The sequence below is a fragment of the Saccopteryx bilineata genome, chromosome 2, assembly GCF_036850765.1.
Source record: "Saccopteryx bilineata isolate mSacBil1 chromosome 2, mSacBil1_pri_phased_curated, whole genome shotgun sequence".
Lineage (NCBI taxonomy): Eukaryota > Metazoa > Chordata > Mammalia > Chiroptera > Emballonuridae > Saccopteryx > Saccopteryx bilineata.
Window position 1 is genome coordinate 190,723,758 of NC_089491.1, and position 13,716 is coordinate 190,737,473.

General features: G+C 36.4%; 1 protein-coding gene across 4 annotated transcripts in view; it reads left to right on the forward strand.

The window, feature by feature from the left end:
* USP12 (ubiquitin specific peptidase 12) overlaps positions 1 to 13,716 on the forward strand; it is a 127,679-nt gene that overhangs the window by 92,429 nt on the left and 21,534 nt on the right. For 2 of the 4 annotated variants that reach the window (XM_066258972.1, XM_066258971.1), the window contains exons 3-4: positions 3,675 to 3,888; positions 13,068 to 13,297. In XM_066258972.1, the coding sequence (XP_066115069.1) occupies positions 3,675 to 3,888; positions 13,068 to 13,297 (444 nt within the window). The remainder of the gene's footprint in view (positions 1 to 3,674; positions 3,889 to 13,067; positions 13,298 to 13,716) is intronic. The other 2 variants (XM_066258973.1, XM_066258974.1) reach the window with 1 other exon arrangement.

Sequence of the window (13,716 nt, forward strand, 5' to 3'; positions counted from 1 at the left end):
AAAGTCATTATAGAAAGCAAGGATAGGTGATTGTGTTCAATATGCAATTGAAAAAAATCAATGATTTTTTAAAATTGTTTCCTTTGATTTTAAGTCTAATCATACTTTTATTATTTTTACAGAGACAGAGAGAGAGAGAGAGTCAGAGTGAGGGATAGACAGGGACAGACAGACAGGAACGGAGAGAGATGAGAAGCATCAATCATTAGTTTTTCGTTGCGCGTTGCAACACCTTAGTTGTTCATTGATTGCTTTCTCATAGTGCCTTGACCGCGGGCCTTAGCAGACTGAGTAACCCCTTGCTTGAGCCAGCGACCTTGGGTCCAAGCTGGTGAATTTTTGCTCAAACCAGATGAGCCCACGCTCAAGTTGGCGACCTCAAAGTCTCGAACCTGGGTCTTCCGCATCCCAGTCTGACGCTTATCCACTGCGCCACCGCCTGGTCAGGCTTATCATACTTTTGATTGTCATAACCAATTGAGAAAACACAGGGTAAGTTTCAACCCTAAAGACTTTCTTTTTCTTTTTCAGAATTGAGCATTCAGAAACAGAATGTAGAGGAAATCATCCCAGGCACTTTTTTTGCATGAGTATTTACTTGAAGGATATAATTTTATGTTTTAGGAATGTGAATGAAAGTTATTATTAAAAATCAAGGAAATTGAAGGAGAAGGTTAAAGTTAGCATATTTTGGAGAAATATTTTAACCTTTAATGTTTCGTTAGTGGGATTGCTGAAGGTAAGTAAAAGACCATACTAGAAAACCTCAAAGAATTGATTATAATGTTACCTTTTGCTTTATATTCAGAACATGAGCAAGGGACTGACTTTTAGCATTCTGTACAAAATATAGTCTTGTGCTTATTCCTCAGCCTATCCCATTTGCTTCTTGTGATTTTTTTAATGAGTAGATCAAACTTGATTATAAAATTTTCTAATAGACTGTGAGATGTTGTCTTTTGTTTTCATCTACCTCCTCTGTGGATGTTGTTAGAGTTCCCTGTTGCTTATTCTTTAATAAAAATGTCCAAATTACAGAGATCACATCTTTTCTTCAATTGGCAGAAGCCAGAGTTTGTAGGTCATTAGAATCATTAGCCTGTGGAACAAATATTAATATTTTTCAGACTAATCCTGAGTAATGGGTGTCCTTAGCTCCAGGTTAAACTTTATTGAAATATATTCATAGTTATATTTATAATCAGTAATACTAATGCATCATGATCATACACTTATTTTAGCTTTTCTCCAGAAAGCCTTTAAACCATCTGCCTCTGTAAATCAGTTCTTGGCTCTGATTAACAATATGAATTTGGAAAAGTCATATCCCCACAGGGTCTCTTGTCCCTCATTCCTGTTTTTGTAATATTGTTTAACTTGTTCCTCTATTTCTGAATTTCTTCTAAATCAGTAATTACATCTAGATCCTTCAAAAAAAGTGTAGTGATTTTGTTTTGTAAGACAAGAATACTTCATAGGAGAAGCTATGTATTTCTTGGTGTATCACATCATGAGGCATAAAAGTTTGGTTCATTTTTAATGATGCTGGACTGCATTGGGGGTTCAGGTCTGAGCCCTCCATTTTAAAGTTCCCTAGCAACCTTTAACCTAATGTTCTTAGTATCCATTGATAATTTTTGCCTAATCTATTATTACCAATTCATTTTTTCTGAATTTATTAGCTGGAATTATTCTATAAACAGGAACTTCCTTGATTAACTATTTAGTGCCTCCTAAATAAAGTTCTTATAAGAAAGGCAAGATAAAACTTACTTTCCTTTTATATGTTAGTTTCCAACCTCCATTGGACACTAATGAAGGGTTTTTTTAATGTTGTTATTGATATATTTTTATATAGTTGATGTACTTTTCATTCATTGTGGTAATTTTTCCTGATGCAAGTTGGATTCTGTATTCTCACTAAAAGATTCTCTAGGCCAATCTTGTACATTGTGCATTTTCCAGACCTTGCATCCCACTGCCCCCCCTCCTCCCGCATGGTGTCCTAGTTCCTTTTTGTGGGAAAAGGTTTTTAGCGGCTACAGTACATGCAGGGAAGCTTATTGCTGCTGGGCCTCTTCCATGGACAGACCTGGAGAACACACAACAGGCATGAGTTTATGCTGATATTTCTAATTCTAATTTAAGTTTATAGAGCTTCTACTCTATGATTTGTATTAGTACCTTTTCTTTCACAGTAAAAGTTTTGGTTTCTAAGGATATTAACATAATTCCTTACTTGCTTTGCCCTACAATATATCTGTACTATAAAAAAGAATATCAATAGATTAATTCTAACAATGTGATTACTGAATGCTGTTTGATTTTTTGTTATTTTTTATTCTTAGACTGTATTTTTATGTGATATGTGTAGTAAGAATTCTGTTTTAAAGTTGCTTGAAGTAATTCTTTTCTGCCACCAACTTGATACACATTTGGTTTCATTTATTTTTTTTTTTCCAGTTTTCGGATTTCTTTTTCTCTATTTTTCATTTAGTTTTTAAAAAATGGATACAAAGTAAATTTTTTATAGCAATGTATCTTCACAGGAATCTCATTTTCATTTCTCTCTACTCTTCCATTTTCTATAAATCACTATTTTCATTAGCTTTTAATTTATCCTCCCTGGTTTTTAAATATAAGCAAACATACATTATTTTGGACATACAGTTTACATTTTCCAGCCTTTTGAAGTTACTATGTATGTAATTCCACCCCGGCAGTACTCTGAGAATTGTTACCATTCTTGTTTTATAGTATCAAAGGTACTCCCCAAGCCCTCATTTATTGACTTCTGGGTGTTTTTATCAGCTGGCTTTGGGAGCCATTGTTTTATTGGTGGGAAGGCATAAGGAAGACAGTAAATATTTATCAAACTATGTGTCATTTTCTCTGTAAGGTGGGATTATTTTTCCTAAAGAGGAGGAAATTGAAATACAGTAAGGTATAGTGACATATTCCAGATTATATGGCCAATAACAGATAGATTCGTAGTTCAAGATATAACTCAGGCCGGAGTTCAGAGTTCATTTCTTTCTGCTAGATCAAGAATAAGTAACCTGGAATTTCAGTGGTTGTTAGGTTGTCATATTGATGCTTTTTAATCTAATATTGCAGAGGATCTTGTTTTTTCTTTTTTTTTTATTTGTTTTTGTTCAGTTTTGCGTGGCCCTGATTTAAACACACACGCGCACACACACACACACACGCACAGACACACACACACATACTTACTTCACTTTTGTATTTTTAAAGAATTTTTGAGTTATATTTTAAATGTATAATATATAAAATGCATAGTATACAACCCATTAATATACTATTAATAACAATGAGGATTTTTGAAAGAACAAAATTATTCAAGATAATAATCTGAAGCCTTAGCTAATCTTACTATTCATTCAAACTATATAATTCTTTAAATCAGTTTTTGGAAAGGCTAGATTTACTGCATATCTTTTCCTTCAATTTTAACTTGAAACGGATGCCTAGAGCATGTGTCTAATGTTAAAATGGCTTATTTGCAATCAGAATAATTATTCTCAGATACATTTTAACTTACGGGGATCATAAATACCCTTTCTCTTTCTCTTCTCTCAACTGTACACATGGAAATTCTCTTTAAAATGTGTTGTCCTAAATTTAACCAAAAAAAATTTTTTTTTCTATTCTAGTTTGGGAATACCTGCTACTGCAATTCAGTTCTTCAAGCACTTTATTTTTGTCGTCCATTTCGGGAAAAAGTTCTAGCATACAAGAGTCAACCTAGGAAGAAGGAGAACCTTCTTACGTGCTTAGCAGATCTGTTCCATAGCATAGCCACCCAGAAGAAAAAGGTTGGAGTAATACCCCCCAAGAAGTTCATAACAAGATTACGGAAAGAAAATGGTAATCCTTTCACTTCTGAATGTATTGCTTACATAACAGAAAAGTTAAATAGAGCACACTGCAGTTCAGCAAGCATGGCCCGAGCATCTTCTCTATGCCACGTGATCTGTTAGACATTGAAGAATCACAGGAATGTTGTTCCCATCTTTAAGGAAGGCTACTTTAGTGAGGAGATAGTCAAGCAATAATTAATATGAGCTGTGATTATGTTTGAAGTGTGTTATACACAGGTCAGACTCTATATATGCCGAGAAATAAGAAATCATAATTTATTTCTCTCTTTTTATTTGCCTGGTTGGCCTTTTTATCAAGAAAGAAGTTTTTTTTTTTCACATTAGTGTTCATGTGTTGTTTTTGTAATGCTTTTATGTTTTTAACTCATTTGATCCTTTACAGTAGTCTGATGTATAGAGCATATTTTCTCCATTTTAGCCATGAAAAAAAACAAGCTAAAAGCCTTACCAGGAGTCACAGCCTAGGGACAGAAAGAACCGGAACAATAAATCAAACTTTCTGCCTTAGGATAGGTAGCTTTAGTCATCCCTCCTTTTAAAAATAGTTACTAATCAAACTCCACTTCCTCTTTCTCTCTTAAAATATTTTTAGTTTAATTTTTACAGAAAGCCCATAAGTTAGACATGGTTACATTTTACACGAGATGACAGGCTCAGAGAACTTAAGGTAACTTGTCAGGGTTCCACACTTCTCCTTGATTTGTAAGCCTGGTGTTCTATTTAATATCATATGCTGCCTCAAATAACTCCAGTGGAATTTAAATAACATGTAGAATTTGGGTTTTGTTTAAGGTGGGCATTTCAATTATTGTAGGTATGAAATTGAGTAGTATTTTTAGTTTAATTTTGTTGTCAAAGAGAAAGGTACCCACAAAAACATGATTTGGGAAGTCTTTGAGTTTGGTTAATAAATACACCAATCTGCCCTTAGCTCACTTGACACGGTTCATTAGCACTTAAATTGAGATAAGCCTACGTCATATCATATTTTTTAAAACCTAAGATGTTGGAGTAATAGGGCTGTATAGCTGTTATTCTTGCATCTGATATGCATGGTAAAGATTTTGTTCATTTTCTCCAGATGCAAAAAAAAAAAAGAGTAGTTGATTAATTGCTTATAAAAATTTATCCTTTTTTGTGTGTTTCTCTGATGAAAGTTAAAAAATGTTTACTTTCTTAAATTACAGATGTATATAGTATCTTGTGTTTTTAAGAAAGCTAAATCTAACTGTTAGAATGTGAACTGAGTGACTCAAGTATTTTCATTCTTTTTAGGTATGTATTGCTATAAGACTTTAAAAATTATCCTTGTAGAAAATTCATGTGCATAATCGTATATGCTCTTTTTTCTTAGTGATTTCTGTCGGTATTTTAGAAATGGTCACCATCAGAAATATGAAACTCACACAGAACACACATTATTTTCTTTTTCATTGAACAGTACATTTTTCTTGACATTGTTTAATATATTGCATGTGCTTTGTCTTAGTTTGAGCTGCTGTAGCAAAAATACTCTAGTCTAGCCTACGTGGCTTAAACAATAATATATGTATTTCTCACATTTCTAGAAGCTAGGGAATTCAAGATTAAGGTGCTGGCAGATTCCGTGTCTGATGGGTGCCCTCTTCCTCGTTTCTAGACAGCTGGCCATCCTCTTGCTGTATTGTCACAAAGGGGCTGCTGTGGGAGGGAGGCTCTCTCCTTATAAGGGCACTGATCCAGCTCTCGAGACCTAACCCACCTTCCAAAGGCCCTATTTCCAAATACAGTGTGTCCGTAAAGTCATGGTCCACTTTTGACCGGTCACAGGAAAGCAACAAAAGATGATAGAAATGTGAAATCTGCACCAAATAAAAGGAAAACCCTCCCAGTTTCTGTAGGATGATGTGGCAGCATGTGCGCATGCACAGATGATGATGTAACACCGTGTATACAGCAGAGCAGCCCATGGCCATGCCAGTTGAGATGTGGACGGTACAGAGGAAAGTTCAGTGTGTTCTGTGGCTCACTAAATTTGAATCCGTGACCAAAGTGCAACGTGAATATCGGCGCATTTATAACGAAGCGCTACCACATAGGAATAACATTACTCGGTGGGATAAGCAGTTGAAGGAAACCGGTAGTTTGGTGGAGAAACCCCGTTCTCCATCAGTCAGTGATGAGTCTGTAGAGGCTATATGGGATAGCTACCTAAGGAGCCCTAAAAAATCTGTGGGAGCCCACATTGAACTGTACTGAATAGGTATGAAACTGGGAGAGTTTTCCTTTTATTTGGTGCAGATTTCACATTTCTATCTTTTGTTGCTTTCCTGTGACTGGTCAAAAGTGCACCATGACTTTACGGACACACTGTAGTATCACATTGAGGATCAGGGTTTCAATATATGAATTTGAGGAGGGGAAAATACATGCGTGCAGTCTATAACATGCTCTGTAAGTGTGCAATGATATTTTTAAATTTTAGATTGACTCTCATGTTGAACACAGTTCAAGTTACTGTGTTTTGAAAGTTCTGTGTGGTTAACATGGCTTTATATGTCTGCTTCTCAAAACTGGTAAAAAAAAAGAGTTTAATATATTTCAATTATTGAATATTTTCTGAATATTTTGTTGAATGATACTGATTCCAGAATAAATATTCTAGACCCATCGCCTAAGTTTTGTTTCATGTTTCTATACTTCAGACACAGTAGTTAATAAATAGAAAAGCGTTTTTATTATTTTGATGCTTTAGAATTTGTAACTATGCTTTGAAATATTTTTTGTCTTTTGAATTTTTTCTCAGAGAAGAGCATACAAATCAAAGAGAATTTAATTTCATAGTTATCCATTGTATGACTTTCCTTCTGAGATTTTGTTTGCCAGTTTGTTTTAAATCTCTGCAATAAAAATGTTGCCCATTTCCATATATCCACTAACTTTCACTGTTATACTGTTCTTCTTAAATCAGTTTTCTTCAATGTTATGCTAAAAACTTCATTTTATGTTGTCAATAGATATTAGCTCCATATTTTTAAACTGCTAGGACCTCATATAACTAGTTATTTTTATATCTTTTGGAAAGAATCTTTTAATTTTAGTAATGAAGTTTTAAAACTTAATTTGTGGCCCTGGCAGGTTGGCTCAGCAGTAGAGCGTCAGCCTGGCGTGCGGGGGACTCGGGTTCGATTCCCGGCCAGGGCACATAGGAGAAGCGCCCATTTGCTTCTCCACCTTCCCCCCTTCCTCTCTGTCTCTCTCTTCCCCTCCCGCAGCCAAGGCTCCATTGGAGCAAAGATGGCCCAGGCGCTGGGGATGGCTCCTTGGCCTCTGCCCCAGGCGCTAGAGTGGCTCTGGTCGCAGCAAAATGACACCCCGGAGGGGCAGAGCATCGCCCAGGGCGTGCCTGGTGGATCCCGGTTGGGTGCATGCGGGAGTCTGTCTGACTTGTCTCTCCCCGTTTCCAGCTTCAGAAAAATACAAAAAAAAAACAACAAAAAAAACCTTAATTTGTGTCACCCAGTCATAGGGTAAGAGGGTTGTGGCACATGCTCCCAAGTACACTGTGATCACACGTGCTCCGTGCATCTTACCTTTGGTGATGGGAGATTAGCTGAATGTTTGAATTTATTATGATATATTTACTTCCTACTGTGTGCCAGGCACTGTGCAGAACTAGAGATATAGAAATAAGAGAAAGCCTCTATCTTCAAGGAGTTGGCACGCTAGTGGAGAAGACAAACAAGAAAACAATTATGTCATACATTGTGTGGGGACTGATGAAAAATAAACCAGGGAAAAGAGATGGAGAATGAAGGAGTTGAAAAGTGGTGTTAGATCAGAGATTTGAAGTGAGAAACATGCCGTTTGAAGACCTGAGGCAAAATTGTTTTAAGCAGATAGAACAAAAATTGCAGTTGCTCAGAATGTTAAAGGACTTTAAGAGAATTTGTGTGGTAAGATGAAGATAAAGTTAGAGAAAGGCAAGACCTAGAGCTTGGTTTTAATTTTGAAAGTTATAGGAAGCCATTGAGGGTTGTACAGAGGCAGATGGGCAGGCGATATGTTCAGATCTGCATAAGCCCTCTGGCTGCTGGTTGGCCGGCCGCTTGGTGGGAATGAGGGGGGTGGGCAGATGAGGAAGAGGGAGATCAGCCAGGAGATTGCTGCAGTGATCCTAGTAAGAAATGAAGCCATCTGTTTAAAGTTAGTAACTTCCTCTAGGTTTTCTATTATTTTGGAAGAATTAAAACACAGATTGGTGATCTAATTATGTTAGCTAGAGTTGACTCAGCTGGAGTGGGATTTATTCCCAGTGGCCTTGAGGATCAGATCAGATGGCATCTACAGCTGGGCTCTGACTTATTGGATCTTGGTAATGTACATAGTTCAGATTATTGTTTTGGGCTATATTTACTCTTCTCATGTTGTTTTTAACTGTTTCACCCCTATTATTCCTCTTAGTTTGTTCATTCATTCAGAAAATGTCAAGTCTGTCTTCTCTGTGGCTGGCACTCTTCCAAGCACAGGGGATACAGCTGTGGATGAAATAGAAAGGGTCCTGGTCTCAAGGAACCTGACACACATAATGTTTCAGGTGCTGGGATAGATACAAGTATAAATGTGTGTGTGTGTGTATTCAGGTGTTGGTCTTCCTCAAATAAGGAAACATTACTTGTTTACAAATAATACTTACTAAATATACTGAGAAAATAATTTCCTATATTCATTTCAGTCTTTTTTCCTTCAAAAGAGCATGAAAGCTGTTTTATGTGAATTTGTTTTCATTTTTTTCACATGTATGTTGCAGCTATATCAGGACTATAATAGTTTATACATTTTATATACATTTATTTAATACCGAAATTGTTTGTCTTTCCCACTAAACTATCAGTTCCATGATGAGGGAACCCATTTGTTTTTGTTCACCCCTGTATTCCCAGCACATAATCCAGTTCCTGGCACATAGTAGGTGCTTACTAAATATATGTTGAATGAGTGAATGAATGTATTTAATTTTCAAACCGAGTTTGAAGTCCACCATTCCCGTTAGGCTGTTTAGCAGAGGTGAAAGGAAACTGTAAGACAACTGATATTTTAAAAACCAAGTATAACAAATTTACAGGGATTTTCCTGAGGCCATATAGTTATGTTGTTTGGATGTTCATGAACTTTTGGTTGATTTTCAGACTTTTGGTGGTTGTTCTCAAGTGGTATAAGATTCTGGAATATTCAGAATACTCTTTATAGGAAATACACTGTATATTACTTTTAATATTTCAACAAAACATGTAAAGAGTATTTTCTGGTTTACTTTGCATCTCTTTTTGGTGCTTTCAAGTCAGTCTTTATATTTGTGTGAATATAAAGTTGCAACACAGAATATCCAAAAAAAGATGTTTCAAGTGTCTAATAAACAACACATTTGCAGTTTTGCTTTACAGAAAAACTATTTTAAAAAACATGTATGATATATGCTATAATATTTTAACAGCAGGAAATGGGACTATAGATTGGGGCAGTGAGTCACTGTGGAGAGGTGAGCATCTCCTGTAGTGAATTATTCAGTTCTCACCTTAAATAGGCAGTGTTTATAAAATCTTCATTCTGGTCCTCTCCCGAGATGTGTGGTTTTAGATCTGTGACCTGGGGTAGAGAGTGAGAGAGGGGAAAAAATCTGATTTTTAAGGAGTTCATGTGTATGTAAGGAAGCTGCATATACACTGAAAGTGACAAGGCTGGTGCAGGGGTCCTGCTGGGTAAAGAAACCATTACTTAGGCCACCAGTGGGTCAGTGAGGGGAGGCTGGCAAGTGAACACAGAGATAGGACGGGGAAAGGTAGCATGGCCAGATCTTAAGAGCTTTTTGCTTGAGGGTGAATGTTTATCTACAAATGAGAATATAGTGCAGTGGTAGTCAACCTGGTCTCTACCGCCCACTAATGGGTGTTCTAGCTTTCATGGTGGGCGGTAGCGGAGCAACCAAAGTATAAATAAAAAGATAGATTTAACTATAGTAAGTTGTTTTATAAAGATTTATTCTGCCAAACTTAGTGAAAATCCAACATAAAGTACTTGGTAAGTAATTATGTTAGCTAGAGTTGACTCAGCTGGAGTGGGATTTATTCCCACTTGCTTTAACTTGCTGTAACTGCTTTATAAATTTTATAAAGTAAAGTTACTTCCCTACTTTATAAATCACCATTACTGTGGAACTGGTGGGCAGCGGTTAGAAAATTTTACTACTAACAGAGATACAGAAGTGGGTGGTAGGTATAAAAAGGTTGACTATCCCTGGGCTAGTGGTTTGGAAATGGCAGCAGGGAGCTAGATAATGCCAAGGTTGCAGAGAGGAATTTCGAATAGAAAGCATTTCCTAGAAGGAACAATATAAAGGGTTGGGAAAGAAGAATGTTCCTAGGCTGAGGAAGGAAATGAGGTAGAGTAAATGAGAGTAGTAGGGACATGAGGCAGGTTGAGGAGAAGGGTAGTGTTTCAGGGATGGAAGATTGTATTGGGAGGCAGGGTTGAAGGTAATTGACTTCTGTTGTTTCAACTTGGGCCTAGGCCCTTGGTTGGCAAACTGTGGCTCGTGAGCCAAATGTGGCTCTTTGGCCCCTTGAGTGTGGCTCTTCCACAAAGAGTACTCCACCCTAATTAAGTTAATAACAGTGTACCTACCTATATAGTTTAATTTTTTAAAAAATTGGCTCTCAAAAGAAATTTCAATCGTTCTACTGTTGATATTTGGCGCTGTTGACTAATGAATCTGCCGACCACTGCCCTAGGCTGATCCACTGGCAGAACCACCTGAGAGTTCCAAGCATGACTTGGCTTGATCTCAGAGAGATGGGGTGCATGGCCAGGAGGTTTTGCAGTGATGCAGGCTGTCTTGGTGTCTGGGGTAGTACAGTTAACTTCTGCTTTGATCAGGAGGTGGGAATAGTGTCACAGTGCTTTGGATTTACTGTCCATTGTGGGCAAAAACCAGTGGACTCATGGCATACCAAATTAAAGATCAGTTAGATGTTAAGTTCACGTATGCAGTAGGGCGTAGGCTAAAGCAGTAACTCATAGAATTTAGGGCTTTTATTGTTCTTGAAAATAACATAGGGAATTTAGTTTTTTAAGGCTAATCATATCCCTCAGGACAAATTTATAACAGAAAAATGAAGCTTGGCTCCAATTTTGTTCTTAATAATATTGTATTTGATTTTCAGTCCAGCTAGAGGTTAAGTAAATTGCCTATGCTGTTTGAATTGCCTATGCTGTTTGATGATGAGAGGTGGACCCGTATATGTCTCCAAATAGTCTTGCACCTTAAATGTGATTCTTGGTCTTCTTGACACCAAGATTATACTCATGCTTTATTTTCTTTTCATATATCTCCCTGAGAAACACTTTAACTAGTTCCTATTTTATTTTACAGTACCTTTCAAAGGAAGATGTTATTCCATTTTACAGATAGGAAAATCAAGACTTTTTATTTCTGTGGGGGTTGAATGTTTTCTCATGTTTCTTAACCTTTTGGATTTTGATTGTATGAATTGTTGATTTCAGTCCTTTGCTCACTTTGCGTTTTCTTTTGTATAAGCTTTTTGTGTGTAGAGGCTGTTAGTAATTTTCAAATTACACTGTTTCTTTTTAACTTTGAATTCTAATGCGTAGAACTTAATTTTATGCAGTCATGTCTGTAGCTCTTTTAAAATGTCATTTTTGTCCCTTTCATCTTAGAAAGACTTTCCTTAAATTTTCTTCTATGTTTGTATTTTATTTAAAAAATGGAAACTGTAATCTTTCTGTAATTTATTAAATGTGCATTGAGGATCTGAAGATGCAGTTCACTGACTAGGTAATTCCTCAGCATGTTGTTGACCAAGCCTCAGATGCCTGTGTGTCTGGCTCCCCTGTAAGCTCTGGGTGCAACTTGCTGGGGTCTGACTACCTGGTCTGAATATTGGCTCTGCTGGTTTTGGTAGTGTGACTACCCTCCCTGATCCCATTTCCTTATTTGTAAAATAACATAAGTAATAGTCTCACAGGGTTGTTAAGATCAAATGAGATTGTTCTGCCTCTGAAGTCCTTATTCTTTGATTTTAGGGTTGTATAATGTCAAGCATAGGATAAAGCATTTAGTGTTAGCAACTGTTAGTATTTCCATTATAATTATTCATTGTATAACTAGAGATAATATTTCCTGGAGTGATAAAACCTCATATTTGCAAGGGTTCTTAGAGATGATCTGGATTAAATATATTGCTCACAAAAATTAGGGGGTGTTTCAAAATAAATATAAAGTGATAAAATATCTCCTGATTTTTGTGAGTATAGATAATACCTTATACCATTATTTCTTAAACCTGAGTGCACATTGGAGTCACCTGGAGGAGCTTTAGAAAGTCCAGGTTGCAGGCCCCACCTCTGACTTACCAAATCAGAATCTCTGGGCTGTATGGCTCAGTCATTTATAATTTTGACATATTTTCTGTGTGGTTCTTATGCATTTGGCTTGACAGCAGCATGAGGTTGTCCACCTTCTTCTTGTCCTGTTGTAATATTTGTGGGATAATTGATTAGATGAACTAATAAAAAGCAGTTGTTGCCTGACTGGGCGGTGGCGCAGTGGATAGAGCGTTGGACTGGGTGCGGAAGACCCAGGTTCGAGTCCCCGAGGTCACCAGCTTGAGCAAGGGCTCATCTGGTTTGAGCAAAAGCTCACCAGCTTGAGCCCAAGGTTGCTGGCTCGAGCAAGGGGTTACTCGATCTGCTGAAGGCCCGCGGTCAAGGCATGTATGAGAAGGCAATCAATGAATAATTAATGTGTTGCAATGTGCAACGAGAAACTAATGATTGATGCTTCTCATCTCTCCGTTCCTGTCTGTCCCTGTCTATCCCTCTCTCTGACTCTCTCTCTGTAAAAAAAAAAAAAAGCAGTTGTTTCTTGTCTCATTATATTATGTAAATATATGAGGATAGTTAGTATTATTTTATTTAAAAAAATTCTCATTCATCTTAACTTTTGCCAAATTCAGTCATAATTTTGAAATGTGAAAGATATTTATTTCTTGTAAGTTACTAACATTACCAAACATTTTTACTTAGTTCTGATGGACTTTTAGATAATCTTTTTTTTTAATTTAGCTTTTTAATGAACTTATTAATTCTCTAATATATTTTTATTTTTAGAGCTTTTTGATAACTACATGCAGCAAGATGCCCATGAGTTCTTAAATTACCTACTAAATACAATTGCTGATATTTTACAAGAAGAGAGGAAGCAGGAAAAACAAAATGGCCATCTACCTAATGGCAACATTGACAGTGGGAGTAACAACAGCACACCGGACCCAACGTGGGTTCATGAAATTTTTCAGGGAACATTAACTAATGAAACCAGATGTCTTACTTGTGAAACTGTAAGTATACTGTAACATTCTATATGGAAGAAATTTTTATTATCATAAAAGTTCTTTGAGGATAAGTATGAGAGATAAACTTGGAAGCTATAATTCTTAGGTGTAGGATAAATGTTAAAGGTAGATCTGTCAGTTGGAAAGTGTATCTCTGCCATTTTCATAATGCATATGTGAACACCTGTGTTAAAAATATATCTGTGTGGATAATATGTATTGCAGTTTGAGCTGATTTTTTTTTTCCAGTTTAGAAAGCTTTAGAACAGTAGTCAACCTTTTTATACCTACTGCCCACTTTTGTATCTCTGTTAGTAGTAAAATTTTCTAACCGCCGCCCACCAGTTCCACAGTAATGGTGATTCATAAAGTAGGGAAGTAACTTTACTTTATAAAATTTATAAAGCAGAGTTATAGCAAGTTAA